At 38.4% G+C, this 27834-nt stretch overlaps 4 protein-coding genes across 4 annotated transcripts; 1 reads left to right on the top strand and 3 right to left on the bottom strand.

Annotated features, from left to right (window-relative positions):
* Window positions 1-1876: 1876 nt before the first annotated feature.
* Window positions 1877-4104, bottom strand: LOC116722707 (olfactory receptor 52E4-like). The gene has a single exon (XM_032566909.1). The coding sequence runs from the start codon at window positions 3081-3083 to the stop codon at window positions 2157-2159; it is 927 nt and encodes a 308-aa protein (XP_032422800.1). The 5' UTR covers window positions 3084-4104; the 3' UTR covers window positions 1877-2156.
* A 385-nt stretch (window positions 4105-4489) lies between these two features.
* LOC116723698 (olfactory receptor 11A1-like) lies at window positions 4490-5523 on the bottom strand. The gene has a single exon (XM_032568782.1). The coding sequence runs from the start codon at window positions 5414-5416 to the stop codon at window positions 4490-4492; it is 927 nt and encodes a 308-aa protein (XP_032424673.1). The 5' UTR covers window positions 5417-5523.
* Window positions 5524-8520: 2997 nt separating this feature from the next.
* LOC116723697 (olfactory receptor 11A1-like) lies at window positions 8521-9542 on the top strand. The gene has a single exon (XM_032568781.1). It carries the CDS (start codon window positions 8589-8591, stop codon window positions 9540-9542), a length of 954 nt encoding a protein of 317 aa, XP_032424672.1. The 5' UTR covers window positions 8521-8588.
* A 15382-nt stretch (window positions 9543-24924) lies between these two features.
* On the bottom strand, window positions 24925-26164 carry LOC116723696 (olfactory receptor 11A1-like). Its single transcript, XM_032568780.1, has one exon. The coding sequence runs from the start codon at window positions 26084-26086 to the stop codon at window positions 25133-25135; it is 954 nt and encodes a 317-aa protein (XP_032424671.1). The 5' UTR covers window positions 26087-26164; the 3' UTR covers window positions 24925-25132.
* Between the last annotated feature and the right edge of the window lie 1670 nt (window positions 26165-27834).

Raw genomic sequence — 27834 nt, 5'->3', positions numbered from 1 at the left:
CTTCTTCCACTTGCTTGCCGTTTCCCCAACATGGCTTCTGGCATAATTGCAAACAGGAAGTCTTTCTCTTAGCAGTGACTTTCTTCTTGCCACTCTTTCCATAAAGTCCACATTTGTTCATTTACTTTTCCCTGACGAAATATTGACAAGTTCAAAGGGGTATGAATACTTTTGCAAGCTGCTGCATGGGCAAGAACAGAAAAAAAATATTTAGGATTTTATGTGCTTGGGCGGCCATCTTTATTCATAACATCCTGTAAAAATATCAAACCTTCGACTCTAATCTGAATAATCTCCCTTTACATCAAGAAGGGATGTAAAGGGAGAAATTGTTAAATCTACATGGTGAGAAGCAGATAAACAATTATACTGGATGTTCAAATAATAAAACACAAACCATGGACGAAGCACGATGTTGGGAATGGAAAACAAGAAAGCAGTAAAAAAACAACAACACTGTAACTCACTGGTTAAAAAAAAACAAAAAAAAAAACTATAGGCTCAGGCAAAACATATTCCCACTCAAAGCTCAGTAGTCATTCTTAGGATACGACTTCTTATCACATTATTACTGGAGAAAAACATATCACTTCTCTTACATATGTTCTGTGTCATTTTTAGAGCAAAAACAAATATAATATTGTTATAAACTTACAAAATCAAAAAGCAAGAAAACATCACAACAGCTTTGATACAATTATATACAAGTTTATTGAATTTCAAATGTCTTAATGTAAAACATTTCTTATATTTAAAACAAAAAACAATAGGATTTCACCTCAGGAATCATCACAGGCGGAGATGTTACATTCACAGAGATGCATAATTCATAGATTTTGGACAAAGAGAGCAACATTTTTAAATGTTTAGAAATTTCCTTTGTTTTTAAGCCAAAATGAAGAAATTTAATCCATTTAGCCTTTGTTTAAATGGATTCAACAAAGGTTGAAACAAGTAACTGCAAAGTCATGATGAAGCGAACAGGTTTTGGAAAACCTGACTCCACTAGAGCCGTGACCACGTCGTATGTAGACAAAGAGGCGAAGCTGATTAAAACCAGCAGATGCGGCTCGCACGTCTCAGCAGCCGTTCTTCTAAAAGCTTTAGCACTGTTACAAGAGATTATTAAAACCTTTGGATATGTAAAAATTGTAAACAGCACAGGAATCATTGCAAGATTTAGCAATGAAACAATCCCAAATATTGTAAGTGCTCTGGATTTCACACAGTGAAGGGTAAAAATGCCATTGTTACAGAATATTCCATCCAAATCTAAATGACATAATTGAACTTTGCTGGTCAGTATTGCTTCTCCTCCGAGGTAACAGGCGGGCTACTCTGGACATTAGGCCTTTATTTCAACATCATATAGTTGTGTGTGTGTGTGTTCATCTTGGCTCATCATAAAATAAACAAGTCCATTGTGAGGTTGCCTTGAACGTAAAGTAATCCGGCACGTCAGATTACTGACGTGGATGCAGAAATAAACTGACATGGTTTAAAAGATCTAGTTACCAAACTAGAACCTGGAGATGTTTGGAGGAAGCAGCAACTCACAACAAATACAGTATATGAACAAAAAAAATACAATCTGATAAAATATATTTGTATTTTTTAAACCTTTCTTCTTATGTTTATTGAACTATATTGTTAGGGGTTGGGGACTGCACCATGAATCATTTTGGTAGACGTTGATGCCCATACCGTTGACGATGTTAGCATTTAAACTCCATGTATGTTCCAAGCCTCCTTCCACTGACTACTTTTGTTTCACTTTTTAGCGTTTCGCTGCTTTATCTGGCCTGCGATGACTTTACAAGATTGTGCACAGCAACATGTATTCAAAGCTGTTCTGGAGCAACAATCAAACATCAAACACATTTGGAAAACGCGTTTAATTCAAAGACAGAAAGCATAATACTAGGAACTTGGGACCAATCATGAAAACATTCAACAGGAGATGGACGGTCTTCAAGATTCTGTGGTTAAGCAAATGTGTGTTACTGTTGTTTTTGTCAGCCATTTGTAAAATTCACACATACTTCCCTTAAACTATAGATGTACATCTTAACATTTTAATATTAACTTTAAAAAAGTTAGGAATACCAACGATAAGTGTCAGATGATAGACTAAGATCAATACATCAACTTTGTCATTATTGAGCTTTAGTTTGATTAAACAACCTTTTCAGTTGTTTTGATATCTCCTTCATTTTTAAACCATATATGACTGGGTTTAATAGAGGATGATACAAAACTGCCTGTAAAGTCATTATTAAACGGATTAAGTTTGTAAGGTTGGATCCCAGTCGAGCTATGATGACATCAAACGCACACAAACAGGAGAAACTGATCAGCACCAGCAAGTGGGGCGAGCAGGTCTGAGCAGCTTTCTTTCTGACTTCTTTAGAGCTACGATAGGATATGATCAATATTCTGCTGTAAGTAAAAACGATAAAAATCAGGGAGAAAAAAGCAATGAAAGCCACAGAAAGAGCACCAAATACAATGTGGACGTTTGAGCTTACACAGTACATATGGTAGATTGAATTGTTACACAAGACCCCATCCAAATTCAGTCTACACAGTTTAATGTTGGAGCTCAGTATCACCTGCACACCGGTCACACTGGCAGGCACCAGCCAAGCCAAACTCAAATAAATACTAACCGTGTTTCTCCCCATTATTGTTGCATATTGTAAAGGTTTACATATGGACACGTAACGATCGTAGGCCATTGCTGCCAGCAGTAAAAACTCTGAGCCGCTTAGAGAATAAAAGAGAAAAAACTGCAAATAACAAGCCGAATATGATATAATCTGTTTCTCAGATAGAAAATCTGACAGCAGTTTGGGATAGATGTTAGTGCTGAAAACAACAGAGTTCAGAAGCAAAGCGGCGATGAAAACGTACATGGGCTCATGGAGGTTTTCATGCGTCCATATAACATACACAATGGTCAGGTTACAGACGACGATACAAACATACGCTGCTAGCATGACTGCAAAATAAAGATATCTGAATCTGTCCAACTCTACATGTCCTTCAAGGGTTATATAAGTTTCATTAACTTCACCATCCATAAATGTGTTTCACAAAGACATAATAATATCATAAACAGTACAATAAACAACTAACAGCTCATGTCACAGAACCTGACCAGCACATTCAAACGTACAGCATTGTTTGTTCTCTCTCAAAATGTAGAAAGCAGCTGATCCTAGTGCGCTGAAAAATGTTATTATATTGCTTTATTCACAACGGAGCTCATTAAAGACCCACCCAGTTTTTTTTAAACTGGTCGCAAACTACATGAAACCATAGAAACCCTTAGCGACGCTTTAACGAAGCCTTTCCTGTAGGTCAGGCTTCACGTTAAAGCTGCTTTTCTCTCTGGAGCTTTTGAGTGAGATGAGGTTTGCTATGAGCACTTAGTGCACAAAGTACTTCAAACAGCCACAAAACACAACAAATTACACACAGAGTGAAATAACATTTATTGTTCAATATACCAAAAAAGGCGTTCTCAGATTAATCGACTTGGAGGCAACAATGACGATGGCATCAACGTAAAGACTTGTTGAGTGGATGAAAATCTGCAGTGTAAAATAAAACTAAAATAAAATAAAACATGTCTGTCTCTGTTGATTGAAGAGTGACGCTGTGTTGGTTCTCTGCCACACATTTTGGCGTTTTGCATTTTGGCCCTCCTACACTGAGGTGTAATTTTTCAGTATAGATCTACACAATACATCAAGCAGTCAACATCAGCCACAGTCGGCATGTAATGATTGACGAGAAATCTGACTTAGAAATATACACAAAACGAGATATTTATTGTAAGCAATTCATCATATTTGAGTGACATTTATTTCACGCCAACCTGTTTAACGCTGTATTAAAAAATGTTTATCAAAGATAGAGTTGGTTCTTTCTTCTTCTCTAAGAAAGACCAACAACAACCCCAGTTATAGTAACTGTCCTTGATCTAACATAGTGAACTGTGTAAATAGCGTTGTTGCAAAATATTCCCTCCAAATTAAGGTTGCATATCTTCACTTTAACTCACAGCACTGCTTGGACGGCAAGTTGACACGGAGGGAAGAGCCAAGCAGAAACCAGGAAACATTTCACAGTTTTCCTCATGATGTCTCAGATGTTTACATGTCGACACGTATCTATCAAAAGCCATGACCGCTAGCAGTAAGAACTCTGATCCACCTACAGAATAAGAGAGAAAGTGGCTACATGTGGCCTCGTTTCAGCCCTGAAAACCTTAAACATGATATCGACTGTAACTGGTTTAATCTTTATTGTTTGATTCATAATTTACACATTTCAGATCTGACAGTCTTAAACAAACAACGCAAAACATAAAGAGTTAATTTTGGAATCTGTGTGCAGTACAAAGTATTGAATAATCTAATATTTATATCAATATAATATATCAATATAATATATCAATATATTTATATATTCATCATCATCACTATAAGACCTTAGCTTGAGAAAACAACCTTCTCAAATGTTTTGATATCTCCTTCATTTTTAAACCATATATGATTGGATTAAATAGAGGATGATACAAAATTACTTGTAAAGTCATTATTAAACGGATTAATTTTGTAAGGTTGGATCCCAGTCGAGCTATGATGACATCAAACGCACACAAACAGGAGAAACTGATCAGCACCAGCAAGTGGGGCGAGCAGGTCTGAGCAGCTTTCTTTCTGACTTCTTTAGAGCTACGATAGGATATGATCAATATTCTGCTGTAAGTAAAAACGATGAAAAGCAGGGAGAAAAAAACAATGAAAGCCACAGAAAGAGCACCAAATACAATGTGGACTTTTGAGCTTACACAGTACATATGGTAGATTGAATTGTTACACAAGACCCCATCCAAATTCAGTCTACACAGTTTAATGTTGGAGCTCAGTATCACCTGCACACCGGTCACACTGGCAGGCACCAGCCAAGCCAAACTCAAGAAAATACTAACCGTGTTTCTCCCCATTATTGTTGGATATTGTAAAGGTTTACATATGGACACGTAACGATCGTAGGCCATTGCTGCCAGCAGTGAAAACTCTGAGCCGCTTAGAGAATAAAAGAGAAAAAACTGCAAATAACAAGCCGAATATGATATAATCTGTTTCTCTGATAGAAAATCTGACAGCAGTTTGGGATAGATGTTAGTGCTGAAAACAACAGAGTTCAGAAGCAAAGCGGCGATGAAAACGTACATGGGCTCATGGAGGTTTTCATGCGTCCATATAACATACACAATGGTCAGGTTACAGACGACGATACAAGCATACGCTGCTAGCATGACTGCAAAATAAAGATATCTGAATCTGTCCAACTCTACATGTCCTTTAAGGGTTATATAAGTTTCATTAACTTCACCATCCATAAATGTGTTTCACAAAGACATAATAATATCATCAACAGCTAAAACAATCAAAGAGTAGCAATAGTTCCTCCTTCAGAATAACAAGGAGATTCAAACGTATGTATTGATTGTTCCTTCCCAACAGCTATAGAGCAGCTGCTCTTAGGGCGTTGAAATCTTTTATTTTATTCCTTTGGTCACAATGGAACTCATTAAAACTCCCACAAAGTTTCCTTCTAACAGGGCGGTGACATTTACGTCGAATATTAAAACTCTTCTCTTGGGAACTATCGTTTCTTTCAACGTGTCTTATCTAAACCTAAAAGTGAACAAGAGCCAGGGTCAGATCAGGTTTGCAACATCAACTTAAATACACAAAATACTTCAGACGAACTAACGAAAACTACGTTTCAATTCTTCAAATTATTTCCACATATGAAAAAGTAAAACAGAAAACAGTCAAACAGAAAGTTTGTCAGGACAGATGTAAATGACATCAAAGGACAGCATGGTGAAGCATTGCTGCGATCATGGAATGAAGGTGGCGTGTCGGAAAGAGGAGGGTCTTCTGCTTAATTATGATCAACGCATAAAACATGCCGAGTCTGCGGCTGCAAACTTCAACACTTATCTTCGCTTGAGTTGACGAAGAACCCGTATAGGGCTTATTAACAGCACAAAACATTTCAGCGAACGTTAGCAGCTAGCCTAGCCTAATCGTGGAAACGTGCCAATGGGCTCTTTGCACTTCAGCTTCCGCGTTCGGGGAAAAGCGGCTCGATCGTTTCCGATCTATTGAAAAAGGCTCTTTCCACTGGATATTTGCAGGGTTTGTCCAATGTAACAATTAATGATGTACATCGATCCGAAGCCCCAACAAGTAGCTGGAGAAAGGTTTTAACATGTTCGCCTCGTTATACACAGATACGAAGGTGAGTTTTACTTTCTTTAAACTTTGTGGCTAACATTAGCTTTAGCTTATGCTAGTAGGCAATATTCTCTGACATTTTTCTTGTAATAATGTGCTATTTAAGTATCTAAACATTTTTCATCCATTCTAACGGACAATGTTTTTACTTTGTTTTCAAGTATATTACGTACATTTATTGTCGTTAGTGTCAGAGACCAAGTAACGGGGATTTTACGGTTCAGGCTTTTTGCTTCTGAAGCCTGAGGAACAACAAGCCCATAGCTTAACAGTAGAGCAGCTCTGGTGTCGGAGTTCTAGTTCAGCTGACGGTTCAGGTTCAGAGTTGTTGCTTTTAGAAAAATATGTCCGTGTTCCTTAAGGTCTCCATGTTATTTCACTTTATTAGTTTTGCATGCTTCTTGTGAAGCAGGACGGTGTTTACAGCACTATGTACAGGCGGATCAGTAGCTCGGCTGTCTGGCTCTGGTCTGCTCTCTCGTTCCCATAAACTCTTTCAGGCTGAATACAGAAGTGATTCCATGGAAATAACACAGGAGGCTCCTTTACCTTCTTCTTTAGGCTGAAGAAGTTGATCCGGAGTGAAGTGAAGGCTGTAAACTTTGCTGTGTGGCGTTAGCTTTAACTGGTAGCAACGAATATTTACAAGCCATTGTCTTCTTAATTCAGGACCGCTTGGAAATCCATGAAAACTTAAAAGTCCATTTTATTAGGAAGACAGTGATGTTCATAGTATTGTTTTATTTGCGTCTGAAATACAACTTTGTCTTTTCTAGCTGTCATGGTAACTCAAAGCCGGAAAAAAGAGAGCCGCATTTGCGCATGCGGTTGTGACGTCAGCGCGGCAGGTGCAAAGAGCCCATTGGTCAACATACCACTAATACAGTGGTATGTTGGGGACCACTGTATTAGATGACAAGTATGTTCTGATATTATTTTTTGCAGGGGAATATATCAACTTGCCATGTTTTCCTGGAAGGTGCCTCCCCGACCTGGAAGCAGAGGGATAATACGTACTCACACATCTCCTGGGTCGCTGGCTGTTCCTGGATGATGTCCCAAATATCCAGGTGAGAAATCCAGGTGTGGAAGTCCAGGCAAGGCGTCCAGTCCAGAAGAATAAAGTTTGCTATGTGGATATTCGGCTTACCCTAAGAAGACGGACTGCACCCTGGAGGAACAATGTTGGCCTACGTGCAAAACGTGCTTATGAGCAGCTGCAGCGTCGGAGGCGACACATCAGTAGCTGCGTTTCCATTACAAATGTGCACAAATTTTTGTTGCTATTCTGCTAATGTTGGGAACATAATTCTGCAATTGCGGTGTTTCTATCTAATAAGAAAGGAAATTAAAATCACACGTGAATAACCTTGATCACGCGATATGTCATTTTTAAAAAATCATGGCAGTGACTGGTATAAGCAGGACTTGAGATATATTCAAAGAAGCTAAAGACGTAGCAGAACCCTCTTCTCATTTGTACCCAGCACAAAACTTAGGAAGTGGATTTTTTTAATGAGTTTCTACAACTCTGTTTGGCAGATGGTGATAGCGCTCACCATATTAGGGAGAGTGACCAACTGCAGCTTATTAGCATTAAAGGTGCAGAGACCTAAAACAGGTCATCATGAAAGGAGCTCAAAATAGGCAAAACTGAGCAGTTGAAATTTCATTGTCTATAATTGTGTGCAATAAATATAAAGGCCGTGTTCGTTTAGGCCTAACTTGATTAAAAGGAAGCACACTAGGTAACCTTTAAAAAAACCTTCGCTTCGTCTTTTGCCTCCACTTATGTCCAACGTAGCCTAGCTATAGCCTTCCTGAGTTATTCTGTTCTCTTGAAATCACAGGTCAACTCAGACATACTACTGCAAACCACATTCATATCATCACATTTCAACTGTGATTATATGATGCAAGTTTAATGGTAGTTGGACAAAAGTAGAAGAAAACCCACGTACCGAATAACCTGGGCACAAACTGTTTAACAGAATTCACTATGAATATGCCGACCGTAGTTACTATTTGCGGAGTAGTGATAACTTTAAGAAAACTTTTAGCCTCCAAGGATGAACTTGGTAAGCTGCAGCAATATTTTTGAGCTAATGAGTCCCATGGAGAATAACGTGAATATAATAAAAACCTCTGTGCACCAAGACCAACTGCTTTGCATATTTCGAGAGCGAACAGACGACAAACACACTTTCAAATTCCTTTCGATTTTTAAAAGTGAAACCATTGCCATTTTCTGTTCATGATGTTATTATGTTTGTGTACAGCATATTTATGGATGGTGAAGTTAATGAAACGTATTTAACTCTAGACGGACATGTAGAGTTGCATAAATACAGGTATCTGTATTTTGTTGTCACACTGACTGTGTATATTTTTATTGTTATTGCTAACCTGACCATTGTGTATGTTATATGGATGCATGAAAACCTCCATGAGCCCATGTACGTTTTCATCGCCGCTTTGCTTCTGAACTCTGTTGTTTTCAGCACTAACATCTATCCCAAACTGCTGTCAGATTTTCTATCAGAGAAACAGATTATATCATATTCAGCTTGTTATTTGCAGTTTTTTCTCTACTATTGTTTGGGCGCTTCAGAGTTTTCACTGCTGGCAGCAATGGCCTACGATCGTTACGTGTCGATATGTAAACCTTTACAATATGCAACAATAATGGGGAGAAACACGGTTAGTATTTACTTGAGTTTGGCTTGGCTGGTGCCTGCTTGTCTGATTGCAGTTATGGTAATACTGAATGTGAATGTAAAGCTCTGTAAATATAATATAAATGGAATTTTATGTAATAATTCAATCTACGGTCTCCACTGTGTAGACTTGATGGTGCAAACTGTGTTTGGTGCTGTTGTGCTGGTTTTTACTATGTGGTTCCCTCTGATTTTCATCGTTTTTACTTACAGCAGAATATTGATCATATCCTATCGTAGCTCTAAAGAAGTCAGAAAGAAAGCTGCTCAGACCTGCTCGCCCCACTTGCTGGTGCTGATCAGTTTCTCCTGTTTGGGTGCGTTTGATGTCATCATAGCTCGACTGGGATCCAACTTTCCAAAATTAATCCGTTTAATAATGACTTTACAAGCAGTTTTGTATCATCCTCTATTTAATCCAATCATATATGGTTTAAAAATGAAGGAGATATCAAAACAATTGAGAAGGTTGTTTTCTAAAGCTAAAGTAATACACTTCTAGAGTTTATTATACCAACGTGAGATTGTTTGACACTTTCTTATACATTTGTATTGTTATGTGAAATAAGTAAATGTGCTATGATTTACAAAAACCTTTTTATGAAAAGCAATCTTGTCTAACTAATGTAAGTTTTCTGGTTCAAGTTTGCGTAGCTTCTTTCTTAAGTTTGTCGTGTCGGAAAAAAACTAAGGTTGAAATACACAAAAAGTATAAAAAACATGAACAGAAATAAACATCTGATCCAGAATAAGTCAGTTATAGCTGGCCTCATGTATAACGTAAATGTGACTGGCACAAGAGAAAGAACTGTACAGTGTCTTAAAATAATTGACTTTTGAATTAAAGCCATTTTTCCCCATTAAAAACCTCTGACTACGTTGTTTTTATGTCAATGGTGTATTCCTGCTCAAGCATGAGTATAAATTTAATTCCAATTGATACTTGCTTACTGGCTCAATAAAGCTATACTGATAAAGTCTACATGTTACAGGTTAACTGTGTTTTCACTGCTTTAATACCTCAGATAAATCAGATTAAACAGTTGTCTCTCAATGGACCTTATGTACCACGTCAGGAGTTTTTATTGTGTTCGACGTAAATTTTATATACTATTAAAAAATGAGGATCATTAAATGCTAGCTTTGGACAAAACCTTTGGATCCTTCCTCTTTTCCTTTTGCCCGGGATCGAGCGGCGTTCTCCATGAGCGACCCGCAACCGCGTGCTGTTAAAACGAAACAACGACAAAGCGTGTTGACGTCACAGATCACAGAGTTTAATCTCATACAAAGCAATGAACAACAAAGCTGCAGAGGAACAGAGATATGCATTTTTCATAAGAATTAAGACACACAAGGGAAGACAAACGAACACATAAGACAGACAAAGGCGCCCACGTGCAGAAAAGATGAAAAAAACCTCTCTCTTTTTCTTAACACGGAATCTTAAAGTAAAAAGGTGTTTCCCTATTTAATATATGCAGGCAAGGCGTTCCGTTCTTTGACCAATCAGAAACTTAGAAACTCCCGGAAACTCCCCTTCTTTACAGCTCCGATGTCTGGTTTTTATCTAACCACTTCGTGCCCATCTCCGTCCGACCTGGCCGAGAGGCGCCAAGAAGTCTCTTCTGCTCTCTCGGAATTGTAAATTTTATTGCTGTGTCTGTCAAAAGGGGGAGGAAAAAAGGCCCTGCTTTGTCTGCTGAATTCCCAACTGCTCAACAGAAACTATTCCAAATTAAAGTGTTGGCTATACCTTTACACATGTCGTGGATTAGCTATATTAAGCACCAAACAATAATTATTTTCTTTACAATACGTATAAATCGTCTGCACACAGAAATGACAGAAATGCCAGGTATGAACGCATGAATAGGAAATGCATGTTCAGCTAAAGGGCTGCTCAGGTAAAGCTACAAAGACACTTGGCACTTTCAACTTCCACTTACAATTAATCAAATACTCAAACCAACGACTCCAAAACAGTCATGCAGACGAGTCACTAAAAGTCACAGCAACGTGTTGATATTCGTTTCACGAATGCCAGCCGCTAAAGGCAGCCTGTTCATTTCAATAAAGCACTAACTTTAAATTAAATTTAGCAAAAATATCTGCATTTCGACTGACCACAGAATTGCACTAATGGAAACAAGCTAATTTTGACAAAACACTCACAATTTTTAATATCCTCCTGACTACCAGGGAAAAAAATATTGTCCAATCACAATTTTTTTTAAATTCCACAATCTTTGTAAGGTAAATAGAATACTGAAAAAAAATTTTTTGGAAAAAAAGTTTTTATTTTTGAAATATTATGTGTCCACTACAGTGGACATCAGAACTCCATACATTTGAAATTGAACCTTGATGGCAACCAGTTTGTCCCATAGAAAATATCCAAACATCAACATAAGAATGAATTTCACATTGACAAAACTGTCCATCATCACACTAACATAAATATTAGTGTGAGTATCATAGCAATTCCTGTGCTTAATTGCTATGATACTTCAAAAAGCAATTTCCCTTCTTGGAGACACAAAGGAACACTTTGTACTTTGTGCACATCACATATGTTTTGCTTGTGCAGCCAGATCTGTGACATCTTGACGCATGTGTTTCGTCCACCATCTCTGGAAGATGGATGGCACCGTAGTGTCTCAGAGCTGCATTTGGCTGTGGTTTCCACTTTTGACGTGGAGGAGTGTAGTCATCTTCACTGTCACTTCCGATTCCTGCTTGGACCCGAGTAATCAACTCCTCACCAAGGAGCAGTTTGAAGTTAAGCAACTTCAGTGGTTTCTTCCCCAGAACCTGGCAGCCACTCTTATACTGAAGCCATGAGTTGGTAATTGCCAGGTCAAAAAAGTGGAAAACTGCACGCACTGTCCATTTCGGAGTGCGAGAAGCCATCCTGTAGAAACTCAACATTCGGTCAACCAAGTCCACGCCACCCATGTTGGTGTTGTACTCAGCAATCGCTAGTGGCCTTGACACCTGGACAAATCTTTTGTCTTTCTTGGACCATCTTCTGCGTGTGTCCTGAGGTTCAATGCCATTGGCAGAGGATGCCATGACAACTGGCTTGTTGTCCAACCATTTTATGACAGCAACTTCAGAAGGGCTTCGTCTGACAACCATCTCTGATTCACCTCTTCCTTTCTTTTTGAAGGTCTTGTCCTCTATGATCTTACAGTCCTTTGGAATCCTGTTACTCATGAGCGTTCCAGTTCCTGTTAACCCTTTTGTCATCAGGGTATCAAGGAGGTTGATTGTTGTAAAGAACTTGTCAAAGAACAGGTGGGTTCCTTGAGGAACAGACTCTGCCAAATGAAGAACAGCTTGTTCTCCAATGCCATTTCCTCCTGTAACTTGGAAGGTAGTCTTACCTTGGTAGACTACAAAGTCCAAGACCTGCATCTGCTTGCCCTGCCTGAATTTCATCCTCAGAGCTCTCTGAATCAACTTCCTCTGCTTCTGCCTGAAACATTGCATCTTCACCTTCTTCATCAGACAACTCAATATCTGAGTCTCCATCAATAATCCGCAGTAAAATTCTCTCTGCATCTGAGAACGACTCCCTTTCTTGTCATTTAAAAAAATCAACAAAAAAACAGAGGAAATAACTACAAATGTCCACTACAGAGGACAATTTTTCAACTTTTAAATACTACGATAAAATACAGTCAAAATACTTCATAGAATGTTTTAATATGCTGATAAGAGACTTATTTAGAATATGCCAACAAAATTTTAAACCAAAATTTGCACAATAAGAAGTATTATGCACTTACTTTTTCTCTTCCCATAAAATGTGCTTGTACTGACGGACGCCAATTTTCTGAATGAGGAAAAGGAAGGTTCAAAAGCCCCACCCCTTCACCTTTGGTATCATTGAAAAGCCCTAAATGTCCTCTGTAGATAGCAAAAGGAATTAATTCAGTAGTATGCAGCGGGTGGGAGACATTCAAGTTTACAAATGTCCTCTACAGAGGACAAATTTGAACTACTGGTAATCAGGAAATGTACCTTATTTTTGAGAACTACTGCCAGTTTCTTTACAATACTTTAGGTGCCTTCCTGTGCGAGTCCACTCGATTAGAATCTTTCACACCACAGTCTGGACTTTATCTTATTTACTTGTATTCCTTCGATTTAAAACTTTAACAGAGTCCACGCCAGGAGGTAGATGTGGGTTGTTTTACGGACATTATTGAGGGAGCCACCTCCCACTCCCTGCCGAGCCAGAATTACTTCAGATCAATTACTCAGCTTTCTCCCATCTGTTGTGACAGATGGGCGCGGCGAGGGCAGCGCCTGGCCCACTTAACTGTTTTGTTAAACTATGACAGCCTAGGGCCACTTTTACCTGCATTTGGCCAGTTTTGCTAATTTCCGCCACAGGCTGATTTATTGGCTTTTGAGAAACCATGCTTGTTCCTCAAAAGCCCTTTATCTGTTTCTAAGGCACGTTTCTAAAGCCTACTTTTTCACAAATGCTAGGTCAGATATATTGTACGCAAAATAAAAAGTCTGCTGCCTTCATTTTGACCTAATATTGAAGCCAGGGTCTGTTTTCACAAAGTAGCAGTATGCCATCTTCAGCTGCCCTCCATTGGCTGACAATGGCAGGTTCAACATCTGTACTTGCATGTCATCAAAAGCACAAGCTAACACTAACAACTGGCTACTGATAAACATGTTGCAGCAGAGACGTCCACAACGCAAATGTCAGCATCTACAGTTTGCATTTCTAAAGAAATATTTTTACAACAAAGTTCCACGAATGATCAAGGCTTCCTAATTCTCACCCGTCTGATGGTTGAATAACCTAAGTAACAGGTTAAAAGCAAAACATACTTAATGTTGAGCTCACTTGTCTAATTATTTAGTACTTTCGCAGCAAAAGTTCATGAATTGAAAATATTGACATATGGTTTTCACTTACAATGCAGGTAACTAGAACCCTGCAATTAACTCGATTAAAAAGTGCAGACAATATTTAAGCATGTCTTTTCAGGCCTGGTGGCGAAGGAAATAAATCATTTCACCAACTTTTGGACTTGACAAGGTTCTTGAATAAAAAATAATTAAACCCTTCACCTCCAAAATTCTCACCTTCTTAAAATTTCCACTTCTTTGTTCTGCAAAAATATATAAGTCTTGCACAGCAGAAACAGACTTAAAGCTGTTGGAAGAGTAAATTTCTGGCCTGATGAGTAAAAAATAAGGGATCAGATCAGAGAGCCAATAGGAATCCAAGAAAAAGAGAACTTTTGAAGAATTTTAGTTTTTAGGAGGCAAATCAATACTCAAAGAAAACTGTCTGCCTCAACAAGCACCGCACTCTGAGTACTAAAACAAGTGTCTTTGTCAAATCAGTCGATGACAAAAGAAAACAGCCAATGACAGTCAACATATACCAGGATTGACTACAAATCATTTTAATAACTAAAAAAGATGAGTTAAATAGGATTTAATTGACTCTCCTGTTACTAAACATGAGTTTGACAAAAATTTTGTAACAATATTGCATGTACTAATTGTTTTTAAATATGTCTGTCTGAGTGACAAGGCTGTCACAGTTTGGACAGCAGATGTCACTAGTGAGAAATGAATGAACCACCGAGTAACGAATCTTTGGGCGAAGCTTCATTGCGCCATCACTACTCGACGCCGGTAGCAACCGGTAAACAAAGGACGAAACAGACTGGGCACACAGAAACGGAATGACAGGACGCCAAGAGCGGCAAGTACCGACAGAGACACAGGTGACACTAAATACACAAGAGGTAATTAAGGAACGAGAAACACCTGGGAATAATCAAAGGGAGACAGGACAACACGAGACTCAGAGACACAGGAAACTGTTAAGGAAGGAAAGTTATTATGTTAGCTTAAATTTTGGAAAAAGCATGGCTCCCTTCCCTCCTGTTAGCTGGTCCCGAGCGGATGACATCACGCTGGCAAGGAGACGGCGAGGCACGATGACGTCACAGAAATACAGAGTTTAATTCAATATAAAACAATCGACAACAAAGCTGCAGAGATACAGAGATATACATTTTATACAGACAACACGAAACAGACAACACGAAACACATAAGACAGACAAAGGCGCCCACGTGGAGGAAAAGATGAAAAAACCTCTCTTGCTGGCTTGCTGACCTGTATTTTTAAATGTAAGAGGCGTTTCCCTATTTAATATATGCAGTCAAGGCGTTCCGTTCTTTGACCACTCAGAGACCTGCCCCAGCCCCCAAAGAAACCCGGAAACTCCCCTCACCACAGCTCAGATGTCTGGTTTTTATCTGAGTAAGAGGACGGACCACTTCGTGGTCATCTCTGCCTGATACGGAAGATCTCTGGCGCCAAGAAGTCTCCTCTGCTCCATCGGAATGTAACTTTATTGCTCTGTGTGTGGGGGAGGCAAAAGGGCCCTGCTTTGTTTGAATGTCTGCTATTGTGAGCTCCCCCATGCTCCACAGAAAACTGTTCCAAATAAAGTGTTGACTATCCCTTTACACATGTCATAAGATTAAGTGTATTTTTAGCATTAAATAATCATTTTCCTTAGCAATCCCCCTTTTGAGGTCTTTTTCAAAAGACCTCAATAAAAATTGAGTAAGCCGTCTAATACCGAAACAAAACTATGTAATACAAAACGAAAAAAACCAAAAAAATAAAAAGACAAAAGAGTGACGTACCCTAATTACATACAATCCCCCTTTGAAACAAAACCCAAGGTGTAGAAAGACTTATCCTTAAAAGTGTAAAATCATAAAACAAAATCATCACAATCCTACCAAAACACAGGACAAACAAAAACCCAAAGTGTAAAACAAAAATAAAACAGGGACATACATAGAAAAATTAGTAAGAAATAGTCTGCAACTTAAAGGACATCATTCACCACAAAATTACAATCTGCTGCTCGTCTTTTTCTGTTTTTTTTTTTTACAGAAATGTCCATCGACAGTCTCTTAAAAAATATGAAGTCTTCGTCAGGAAATGTTCAAAAATGCGCGCAAAAAAAACGAAACGAAAGTCCTTTTCAGAGTTCACAACGAACGAAAAACACGCAATAAAAAGTTAATGATGATCCTCTTGCAGCCTGATCTTCTTCGGTCGGAAACCTCAAGTTTCCACCTGAGCGTCCGTTGCTCACTGAAAATGGGATTATTATGCCAACATAACCGTGAGTTTCAAAAAGAAAGTGAAATCTCCTCGTGAGGAAAGTAAATCTTGTGAAGCGACCTGTCACAAGTTATTAAACAGACATTTTGTTTTCAACATAAGTTTCATTAGCATCAGAAACACAATTACAACATTCTTTAATATCATCTTCATTACTGTCCGCATAATCAAACGATGGTTTCACCTAAAAAATAAATTTGTTTTGTTATCTTCCATCCAGGGAAATTATTTTAATCCTTTTATCAAAGAACGTAGATTTTGAAGGAGATCACATCCACAGGGCACCAGGAAAACTGAAAGACAAAACAGAGATCAGATTTGTCCAAAAGCATCATTCATTTTGTGTATTCAACACAAACATCTTCAAGTCACTCCGTGTCCGAGTGAATCCTCCACCGCTCGTGACTCTGTGGCTGCTATCGTCGAAAAAGTGTGAAACCGCTCCTCCAAGCAGCCGCACTCCTCCTCTAACGACAGCTTGTGTGACAGAGTCCAGAGTCCCACTTGGAGCTCGGAACTCCAGGCCAGTCTGTGTGTAAAAACCATGAGCAACTCATCCCATGAAGCCTTATCTCCTACTTTGTCCAGTTTAAATGACTTTTATAGAACAAACTAGATCTTACTGGTTGTTTGTCTAAATCATTCTACATGCATTCCTTAAACAAAATTCAAAAGAGCTAGACCTGGAGAAATTATAATGTCAATGTATGCCTTAACAAACCCAAACATTTTCAAAATATATCAATTTTACCTAGGCTTTTACTTGTCGTCGAATTTAAAGTGTTATTCAAAATCGTTTTAAATGGATGTAAATCAAAACATCAAAATCAAGTTTAGAAAAATCATTATAATCCCGCCTGTGTACTTTTACTGATTAGTGATAACTTTAATCAAGAACAGATTCTTCAAAACATTTCTTAAAACATTCATGCTCCATTAAATTAATGCTCTGAAAATGGCTGACACAATAATATTTTAATTTCTATAATTATTTTCCCAAGTTAATTAACCAAACTATGCTTCATTATCACTATAAATTTATCTATTTTCTCAAAATATGTTAGCCCATTATCAGAACATCCTTTAATGGAGAACAACTCAAATCCATTCAAAATAAGCACTTATCAGACATGTTCTTCAAAAGTTTTGTTTAAGTGATATAAGTGTTTCAGTAATCTAATTAAGTAATATAAAAATAACCCATAACATATTCTCCCTCTGTATGATACATTACTGGCTAATGTATCATCATTACCTAATATGTTAACTAACGATGTTGATGAAACAGGGTCATTCTTTTACTGAGAAATCCACCCAATTCAATGCTGCCCCCGTCCTAACAGGCAAACTTTCAAAACAAACAGAACAATTTATTATAGCATGCTTTAAACCTTCAAGATTACTATTTTCAAAAAACATTTCACATTACAGTTTTAAAGCTCAGTATTCAATTTTACTCTCATGATTATCAAATAATTCGTTGTAGAAACTTCTCAAAAATTTTCAGCAGTGTTTGACAAAACGTGTTTACCAATTAAAAACTCAGTGAAGGTTATGCATAAACCAGCCAGAGAGACGTTGAAAAAGAAAAAAAAATAATCCAAAAATAACAAATTGGGCCCATGCTGAAATCAACATAACAAAAAACAACACAGGTAGTAACAGAACGACGTAAGCACAAACTGACCTAACAAGACATGAGGGGAACTTAGATAATGGCTGATCAGACCATTAACACACACTAAGGGGCAATTAAACACACAAAACCCTAACAAATACTGGTCAGTATATCACTAAATCTACAAATGAAAGAAATTAAACTAAAGACCAAATTTCCCCCTCCCCCTTTCGAACGGGTCAAGAGGAAACTGGTGACTCAAAAGAAAGAAAGTAATTTGTTATATTTAACAAATAGACAAAGAACTGACATTTAAAATTAACTAAATGGGAGTCAAACTAATGAAAACAAATTTTAAAGAAAACGTTTCACTAAATCTAGGAAACCAAACTGCAGCAAAATCTTGTCTTATGTGATGAGAAAAGACTCTCTACAACTTCCTATAATCTATAATGTGAAACAATACCCTAAAATTTAAACAGCCAATCTCTATGTTCCTTAGGAAAAAAGAAAAATTAAATCCTTTTGTACTTTTAGATTTCACAATTTAAATTTGAAAGCCACTACACCAGTCTGAGCAATCTCTATTGTCAGAGCACAAAGCAAATCTATAACCCCACCATAAAACCCCTCCCTCACCTCTTGGAGGGGCTGATTTTATGGCAGGAAGAGAGCCGATAAGGATTTCAGGAGGAACTCCTAATTCTTTATTAGGCTTTGGCACTTGAATCATCAGTATGTGTTAGTTTCTTCTAATTTTAAAATTTGAACTTAAAAACCTTTTTGTCGTTCCACTACTAAAATTGTAACTTATATACTGATATTCTGTCAGGAGGTACTTCAAATGATGGGAGAGACAAGGATTTGCCTTACAGCTGCTTGTCCTTTTCTGCTGAGCTGCTGTGAGCAGAGGTTGCTTCGCACTTAAAAAAATGGTTTGCAAACAGGCTTCACATGTCAATTAGTTGAATCTAGTGGGGGTAGAAGTTACAGCCCAGCTGTTGCTTGTTCTCCCGTGCTGAACTTCTGTAAGTGGGGGTTGAAACTCCTCCTTGGGCTACATTATTCTCATATCTAAACAAACATGCTTGTCGCTTCTTCTTGTTTTGTTCTATTTATTTATTTTTCTTAATTTTCTTATTTTATTTGCAGCCCTCTCGTCTGTCTATAGGCACTATTTAATCATCTCTTAGTACAGTTTAATATTGATTCTCTACAATAGTTCCATATAATCGTTTTTTTATTTATTAACCAATAAGTTATTTCAAACTTAATGTTATCCTTCAACAACAAATCTTGTAAATTTTAGCAAACTTTTCTATATTTAACCAATTTCTAATTAACAAGAGAGTGACTTCTAATTTATCCTGTCTAATTATCCGTAAGTCCTGTAGATTTAACAATATTTTATCTATCTTAAAGTTTTGGTCAGTTTGAAAAAGACTGATTGTGAAAATATCTAGAGTCAGTTGCATATTGCAGTTTGTTGTCATCTGAGCAATTCCTCTTACAGTTAGAGCCTGTGTCTCTAAAAATCTTCGTTTATTCTTATCCTCAACTCATGAAAAAAGTCCTATTTTACTCATTGTAATTTATTCTATTTTACTACTTCCTCATCAGCCTAAAAGGAATACTTAACATTTAAGCTAATATTTTAGTTGTCAACGCTATATACTTTTTAGTTTATTTATTTCTCTACCCAATCATGTGTGTATTTATCTATTAATTTGCCAAGACAGCATTCCTACAATCCTCTGTGACCTAATTTTCTTGGCTTATTCTTTCTTTCTTTATTTATTTATTTAATTATGCATTTATTTAACCGTAGAACCCATAATTTATTTTCAAGTTGTTCAGATGATTTATTTAATCAAGATTCTATCCTTTAATCACCTTCCAAACTTTACACTGCAGGTCACACTTACTGCTGTTATTGCTTAATTTTAATAATTTAGTCCAAGTTAACACAGAGGATGTTTGTAAAAAAAAAAACTGGAAATTTTGCACCACATAACAGCACTAAAAAATTGCTCTGTATTTTATATGACATGAAATACCCAGTGGTATTTTATCTCCAATCACACACCCTCTCACACCAACATGAATGACAACACAAACGAAGACAAAAAACACAAAACACAACACATCTGGCCAGGTTTGTAGTCAGTCATAGTTTTAGTCAGTCATCAGTTTATCAAGTTTTACTGTAATTTTATCAAATTTACTGAAGTTTATATCAAATTTACTGAAGCTTCAGAAATTGTCCAATGTTTTATTAATCTATTTTAATGTGTCAATTTAATTAATAGTAAACTCCAATCTTCAGGAGCCTTTTCAAATCCCCGTGCACGTTTAAAAGAGACCTCTCAAAGTTATGTGAAAATTAAACCACAACCAATAATTTTGTTTTCTGGTACCAGTTTTATTTACTTATCTCTTATTTTTATTTATTTATTTATTTTTAAACTAAACGACCACGTTTTCGCCATCGTTCTACTTTCCCCGTTACGACTCTTCAACGAACCCCGACCATAAAATAGCGTATAGCACGTGTCGCAACTCAGTGTCCATAATAACTTTACAATAAAACGCAGCAAAAGCAAGTCACATTCACTCAAACAGCGCTTTTCAAACACAGCGTTCCACACACACAAAGCAATTAACGCATACACACGCACACACCCAGAGCTCTGGAGAACAAACCCGGTTTCAGACGAACGTACGAGACAGAGGGGAAAAATAATCAAAGTCTATCCCAGACTATTTTCAAAATCTAAAGCCTACCGCAGACTATGTTCCAAAGCGTCCCGCAAACTATTTTAAAGTGTACCACACACTACCGACAAAGCCCGCAAGCTCTTGTAGCTTCCCGCAAACTATTTTAAAGTCTACCGCAGACTATCGTACTTGATTCCTTAACAGTCTACCTCAGACTATTTCTCAAAATCTACCTCAGATTATCTCTCAAAATCTACCTCAGATTATTTGCAAAATCTACCTCAGATTATTTGCAAAGCTTCCCGCAAGCTATTGTCAAAGTGTACCACACACTCAATAAACCTACCTCAGGTTATTTTACCGTATTATTCTTAAAATCTACCTCAGATTATTTTAAAGTGTACCCCACACTAATACTTGATTCCTAAAGCCTACCGCAGGCTATTTTCAAAGTCTACCTCAGACTATTGTACGCACGGAAATTCATTTTTTAGGGACCCAGTCATTGATTCCCAGGGCACAAGAACACAATTAATAAACCCAGCTTTTAGGACGGAGGCAGCGCAAAATCCTCCGTCTGAACCCGCCACGGTCCCCTGTGCTGCGTATTTCTATAAAGTGTACCGCACACTACCCGTCAAAGTCTACCACAGACAAACATTCCAGCCTTGTAATTCAATTCTAAGTCAACAAACTCTTTTAAAAACAAATCTATCCTCTCCTGCAGCTTCGAAACTCCGAGCAGCCGCACACAACAAAAGAGTAATTAAAAAACGTCTTACCGCACAAGCCGGACGGATCGATCGGGGAGAGACCGCCACCCGCCAAGATTCCAGAACCGGACGAAGCCCCCAATTGTTAAGGAAGGAAAGTTATTATGTTAGCTTAAATTTTGGAAAAAGCATGGCTCCCTTCCCTCCTGTTAGCTGGTCCCGAGCGGATGACATCACGCTGGCAAGGAGACGGCGAGGCACGATGACGTCACAGAAATACAGAGTTTAATTCAATATAAAACAATCGACAACAAAGCTGCAGAGATACAGAGATATGCATTTTATACAGACAACACGAAACAGACAACACGAAACACATAAGACAGACAAAGGCGCCCACGTGGAGGAAAAGATGAAAAAACCTCTCTTGCTGGCTTGCTGACCTGTATTTTTAAATGTAAGAGGCGTTTCCCTATTTAATATATGCAGTCAAGGCGTTCCGTTCTTTGACCACTCAGAGACCTGCCCCAGCCCCCAAAGAAACCCGGAAACTCCCCTCACCACAGCTCAGATGTCTGGTTTTTATCTGAGTAAGAGGACGGACCACTTCGTGGTCATCTCTGCCTGATACGGAAGATCTCTGGCGCCAAGAAGTCTCCTCTGCTCCATCGGAATGTAACTTTATTGCTCTGTGTGTGGGGGAGGCAAAAGGGCCCTGCTTTGTTTGAATGTCTGCTATTGTGAGCTTCCCCATGCTCCACAGAAAACTGTTCCAAATAAAGTGTTGACTATCCCTTTACACATGTCATAAGATTAAGTGTATTTTTAGCATTAAATAATCATTTTCCTTAGCAATATTGATCTGTTTAGCTAACGTAAGACTGTGTAGCAGACAGGCTTCAAGGTGTAGAAGTTGTATCAGTACCGCCATTATGCTGTACTTAGCTAACGGGAAGTGTGTGTTTGTGAGACTTGTAGCCGTGCTAAAAATAGAATGGGCATCAGCCAATGAAAAGCGGCCCCTGTGGTAAGGTCCATGGAACCACCTGGCACTTAAGAGCTCTCTATAGCCATTGGCCCATTTCTGGTGAGTAACCAGACCTTATAAAAGCCACGTTCCATTCCAGCAGAGAAAAACAAGGTGAATACCAAGTATTTTTTTTCAATGCAGCATTGCAGCATTTTTTGAAAGCCTGAAAACACGGTCAGTATCAAAAAACTTTGTCCCTCGCAACTTCCACAAGTGTTTTATATGATTTAATTTGCTCTATGTGCTTACACTTTGACCCGTTTTTTTTTTTTTTTCAATTAATAGAAACAATGACTTGACCAAAGGGTCCCAATGACTGTCTTTTGTGTAAGAACTCTTATAAAGCGATGTCCAGTCACCTCTCCTGGTCCAACGGGGTTCTTAATGTGACCAGCAGCTCTCCAGCTCGCCAGCCTGAGAGGGAGGGTCAACATCTGGAGGGCGTTCTGCTTCGAGGATGTACGGACAGGCACCTCATCATTCCAAAATTCATTGGTAAGTGATTTTCTGGACCCAATTTCAACGTTGCTAAATGCTCCAAATGAATATACTAGAAGTGTGTTCTGATATTTTTTGCAGGGGAATATATCAACTTACCATGTTTTCCTGGAAGGTGCCTCCCCGACCTGGAAGCAGAGGGATAATACGTACTCACACATCTCCTGGGTCGCTGACTGTTGATGATGATGATGTCCCAAATATCCAGGTGAGAAATCCAGGCAAGGCGTCCAGTCCAGAAGAATAAAGTTTGCTATGCGGGTAATCGGCTTACCCTAAGAAGACGGACGGCATCCTGGAGGAACAATGTTGGCCTACGTGCAAAACGAAAATCATGGCAGTGACTGGTACAAGCAGTACTTAGATATATTCAAAGAAGCTAAAGACGTAGCAGAAGCCTCTTCTCATTTGTACCCAGAAGAAAACTTAGGAAGTGGATTTTTTGAATGAGTTTCTACAACTCTGTTTGGCAGATGGTGATAGCGTAGGGTGACCAAACGTCCGTATTTCCCGGGACATGTCCGTATTTCAAGTCCTGTCCCGGGCGTCCCGGGTTTTTTTTAGAAAGTGAGGAAATGTCCTGTTTTTTAAATTACCTTCATTGGACCATTAAATTTACAGGCACTAGGGCACTGCGCACGGCGCTGCGTGTGACGTAATCCCTGAGCCGCGTCAGTGCGGGCAGCCCTGTTCTTAATCAGAAGATAGATAGCGTGGCTGTCAGTACGCCAACAACATGCCAAAGCGCAAATGTATGTTTACCGACGATTTACAAAAGAGTTTCCCCGCATTCAGAGCCCGCCCCAAGGTGTCCTGGTTTTCCCAAATGAAAATATGGTCACCCTATGATAGCGCTCACCATATGCCCGCCATCAGAGGAGACGTCGACGTAGGCGGCATTTTGGGGAAATTGTAGTGTGCGATGCTGTGAGCTCCGGGGGAGCCAGCTACACATTTTCTAAAAAAGAACAACAAAAGCAGTGTGCTGTGGTGGCGCGGGGGTTAAGCACAACCCATATATGGAGACTAAGGCCTCGACGCGGCCGTCGCAGGTTCACGGCCTGGCGACCTTTGCCGCATGTCTTTCCCTTCTCTCTTTACCCACTTTCCTGTCAATTAGCTATCAAATAAAGGCCACTAGAGCGAACAAAACCTAAAAAAATCCAAAAAACAAAACATATCATCTTCCTACTACCCCTGACATTTTCTTCGTTGATTTCGCCGGTAATAACATGCAGCTGTTGATTACAAGACAAATGTGATGCAAAAAAAGTGTTGCTAAATACATTTATTTCAAGAAGGCTGAAAAAAACCGCCTCATCCTAACGCGACGACTTTATGTCAAAAATTGTGAGTGTTTTGTCAAAATTAGCTTGTTTCCATTAGTGCAATTCTGTGGTCAGTCGAAATGCAGATATTTTTGCTAAATTTAATTTAAAGTTAGTGCTTTATTGAAATGAACAGGCTGCCTTTAGCGGCTGGCATTCGTGAAACGAATATCAACACGTTGCTGTGACTTTTAGTGATTAGTTTGCATGACTGTTTTGGAGTCGTTGGTTTGAGTATTTGATTAATTGTAAGTGGAAGTTGAAAGTATCAAGTGTCTTTGTAGCTTTACCTGAGCAGCCCTTTAGCTGAACATGCATTTCCTATTCATGCGTTCATACCTGGCATTTCTGTCATTTCTGTGTGCAGACGATTTATACGTATATAAAATTTACGTCGAACACAATAAAAACTCCTGACGTGGTACATAAGGTCCATTGAGAGACAACTGTTTAATCTGATTTATCTGAGGTATTAAAGCAGTGAAAACACAGTTAACCTGTAACATGTAGACTTTATCAGTATAGCTTTATTGAGCCAGTAAGCAAGTATCAATTGGAATTAAATTTATACTCATGCTTGAGCAGGAATACACCATTGACATAAAAACAACGTAGTCAGAGGTTTTTAATGGGGAAAAATGGCTTTAATTCAAAAGTCAATTATTTTAAGACACTGTACAGTTCTTTCTCTTGTGCCAGTCACATTTACGTTATACATGAGGCCAGCTATAACTGACTTATTCTGGATCAGATGTTTATTTCTGTTAATGTTTTTTATACTTTTTGCGTATTTCAAACTTAGTTTTTTTCCGACACGACAAACTTAAGAAAGAAGCTATGCAAACTTGAACCAGAAAACTTACATTAGTTAGACAAGATTGCTTTTCATAAAAAGGGTTTTGTAAATCATAGCACATTTACTTATTTCACATAACAATACAAATGTATAAGAAAGTGTCAAACAATCTCACGTTGGTATAATGATAAACTTTAGAAGTGTATAACTTTAGCTTTAGAAAACAACCTTTTCAATTGTTTTGATATCTCCTTCATTTTTAAACCATATATGATTGGATTAAATAGAGGATGATACAAAACTGCCTGTAAAGTCATTATTAAACGGATTAAGTTTGTAAGGTTGGATCCCAGTCGAGCTATGATGACATCAAACGCACACAAACAGGAGAAACTGATCAGCACCAGCAAGTGGGGCGAGCAGGTCTGAGCAGCTTTCTTTCTGACTTCTTTAGAGCTACGATAGGATATGATAAATATTCTGCTGTAAGTAAAAACGATGAAAAGCAGAGGAAACAACAGAGTCAAGACCAGCACAACAGCACCAAACACAGTTTGCACCTTCGAGTCTACACAGTGGAGACCGTAGATTGAATTATTACATAAAATTCCATTTATATTATATTTACAGAGCTTTACATTCACATTCAGTATTACCATAACTGCAATCAGACAAGCAGGCACCAGCCAAGCCAAACTCAAGTAAATACTAACCGTGTTTCTCCCCATTATTGTTGCATATTGTAAAGGTTTACATATCGACACGTAACGATCGTAGGCCATTGCTGCCAGCAGTGAAAACTCTGAAGCACCCAAACAATAGTAGAGAAAAAACTGCAAATAACAAGCTGAATATGATATAATCTGTTTCTCTGATAGAAAATCTGACAGCAGTTTGGGATAGATGTTAGTGCTGAAAACAACAGAGTTCAGAAGCAAAGCGGCGATGAAAACGTACATGGGCTCATGGAGGTTTTCATGCGTCCATATAACATACACAATGGTCAGGTTAGCAATAACAATAAAAATATACACAGTCAGTGTGACAACAAAATACAGATACCTGTATTTATGCAACTCTACATGTCCGTCTAGAGTTAAATACGTTTCATTAACTTCACCATCCATAAATATGCTGTACACAAACATAATAACATCATGAACAGAAAATGGCAATGGTTTCACTTTTAAAAATCGAAAGGAATTTGAAAGTGTGTTTGTCGTCTGTTTGCTCTCAAAATATGCAAAGCAGTTGGTCTTGGTGCACAGAGGTTTTTATTATATTCACGTTATTCTCCATGGGACTCATTAGCTCAAAAATATTGCTGCAGCTTACCAAGTTCATCCTTGGAGGCTAAAAGTTTTCTTAAAGTTATCACTACTCCGCAAATAGTAACTACGGTCGGCATATTCATAGTGAATTCTGTTAAACAGTTTGTGCCCAGGTTATTCGGTACGTGGGTTTTCTTCTACTTTTGTCTAACTACCATTAAACTTGCATCATATAATCACAGTTGAAATGTGATGATATGAATGTGGTTTGCAGTAGTATGTCTGAGTTGACCTGTGATCTTAAGAGAACAGAATAACTCAGGAAGGCTATAGCTAGGCTACGTTGGACGTAAGTGGAGGCAAAAGACGAAGCAAAGGTTTTTTTTAAAGGTTACCTAGTGTGCTTCCTTTTAATCAAGTTAGGCCTAAATGAACACGGCCTTTATATTTATTGCACACAATTATAGACAATGAAATTTCAACTGCTCAGTTTTGCCTATTTTGAGCTCCTTTCATGATGACCTGTTTTAGGTCTCTGTACCTTTAATGCTAATAAGCTGCAGTTGGTCACTCTCCCTAATATACCTTATTTTTGAGAACTACTGCCAGTTTCTTTTCTTTTTTTCTTTTTTTTTTACCGCCCCACAAGGGGTCTTTTTTTTTGTGGGCTCTAGTGTCCCTTTTTTCAAAGTAGGCTGACAGGAAAGGGGGAAGTAGAGGGGGGGAGACATGCGGTAAACGTCGTCGGGTCCGGGAGTCGAACCCGCGACAGCCGCGTCGAGGCTACGTTTTTGCCTGAATGCGGGTCGCGCGAACCCCTCCGCCACCACGGCACGCCCCTTCCAGTTTCTTTACAATACTTTAGGTGCCTTCCTGTGCGAGTCCCTTAGATTAGAATCTTTCTTCACACCACAGTCTGGACTTTATCTTATTTACTTGGATTCCTTCGATTTAAAACTTTAACAGAGTCCACGCCAGGAGGTAGATGTGGGAAGATGGCTGTTTTCTATATACATGTTTTGATTGTGGGTTAGTGTTGCATGTGTTTTTTGGAGGGGGTTGTCCCCAACACAAATATCAACATCTACAGTTTGCATTTCTAAAGAAGTATTTTTTTCAACGAAGTTCCACGAATGATCAAGGCTTCCTAAAACACTTGAAAGCTGAATGAGTACATTATCACCAGTCTGATGGTTGAATAACCTAAGTAACAGGTTAAAAGCAAAACATACTTAATGTTGAGCTCACTTGTCTAATTATTAAGTACTTTCGCAGCAAAAGTTCCTGAATTAAAAATATTGATATATGGTTTTCACTTACAATGCAGGTAACTAGAACCCTGCAATTAACTTGATTAAAAAGTGCAGACAATATTTAAGCATGTCTTTTCAGGCCTGGTGGCGAAGGAAATAAAGGTGAGCCAAAATGCGAACGGCAGCGTGGCATAGCGTAGATTCATTTCAGAGACTTGACCAAATAACAGACATAAGATGTGCAAGAATCCTGCAAAAGCCAGGACTCTAACTAAAATACTACGCTGGACAGGGGGAGGGAAGAACTGATCAGGAAACTCAGGTGAAAAACATGAGCTACTTTAACAGGAAGGAGATTGAGCTGATACATGC

The sequence above is a fragment of the Xiphophorus hellerii genome, chromosome 7, assembly GCF_003331165.1.
Source record: "Xiphophorus hellerii strain 12219 chromosome 7, Xiphophorus_hellerii-4.1, whole genome shotgun sequence".
NCBI lineage: Eukaryota > Metazoa > Chordata > Actinopteri > Cyprinodontiformes > Poeciliidae > Xiphophorus > Xiphophorus hellerii.
The sequence above is the reverse complement of the archived record's forward strand: the minus strand, read 5'-3'. Positions and strand labels throughout refer to the sequence as shown.

What these genes read in the sequence shown, in the direction of transcription:
- LOC116723696 (XM_032568780.1), bottom strand. Translation starts at nt 26,086, where the DNA reads ATGTTTGTGTACAGCATATTTATGGATGGTGAAGTTAATGAAACGTAT.
- LOC116722707 (XM_032566909.1), bottom strand. Translation starts at nt 3,083, where the DNA reads ATGGATGGTGAAGTTAATGAAACTTATATAACCCTTGAAGGACATGTA.
- LOC116723697 (XM_032568781.1), top strand. Translation starts at nt 8,589, where the DNA reads ATGTTTGTGTACAGCATATTTATGGATGGTGAAGTTAATGAAACGTAT.
- LOC116723698 (XM_032568782.1), bottom strand. Translation starts at nt 5,416, where the DNA reads ATGGATGGTGAAGTTAATGAAACTTATATAACCCTTAAAGGACATGTA.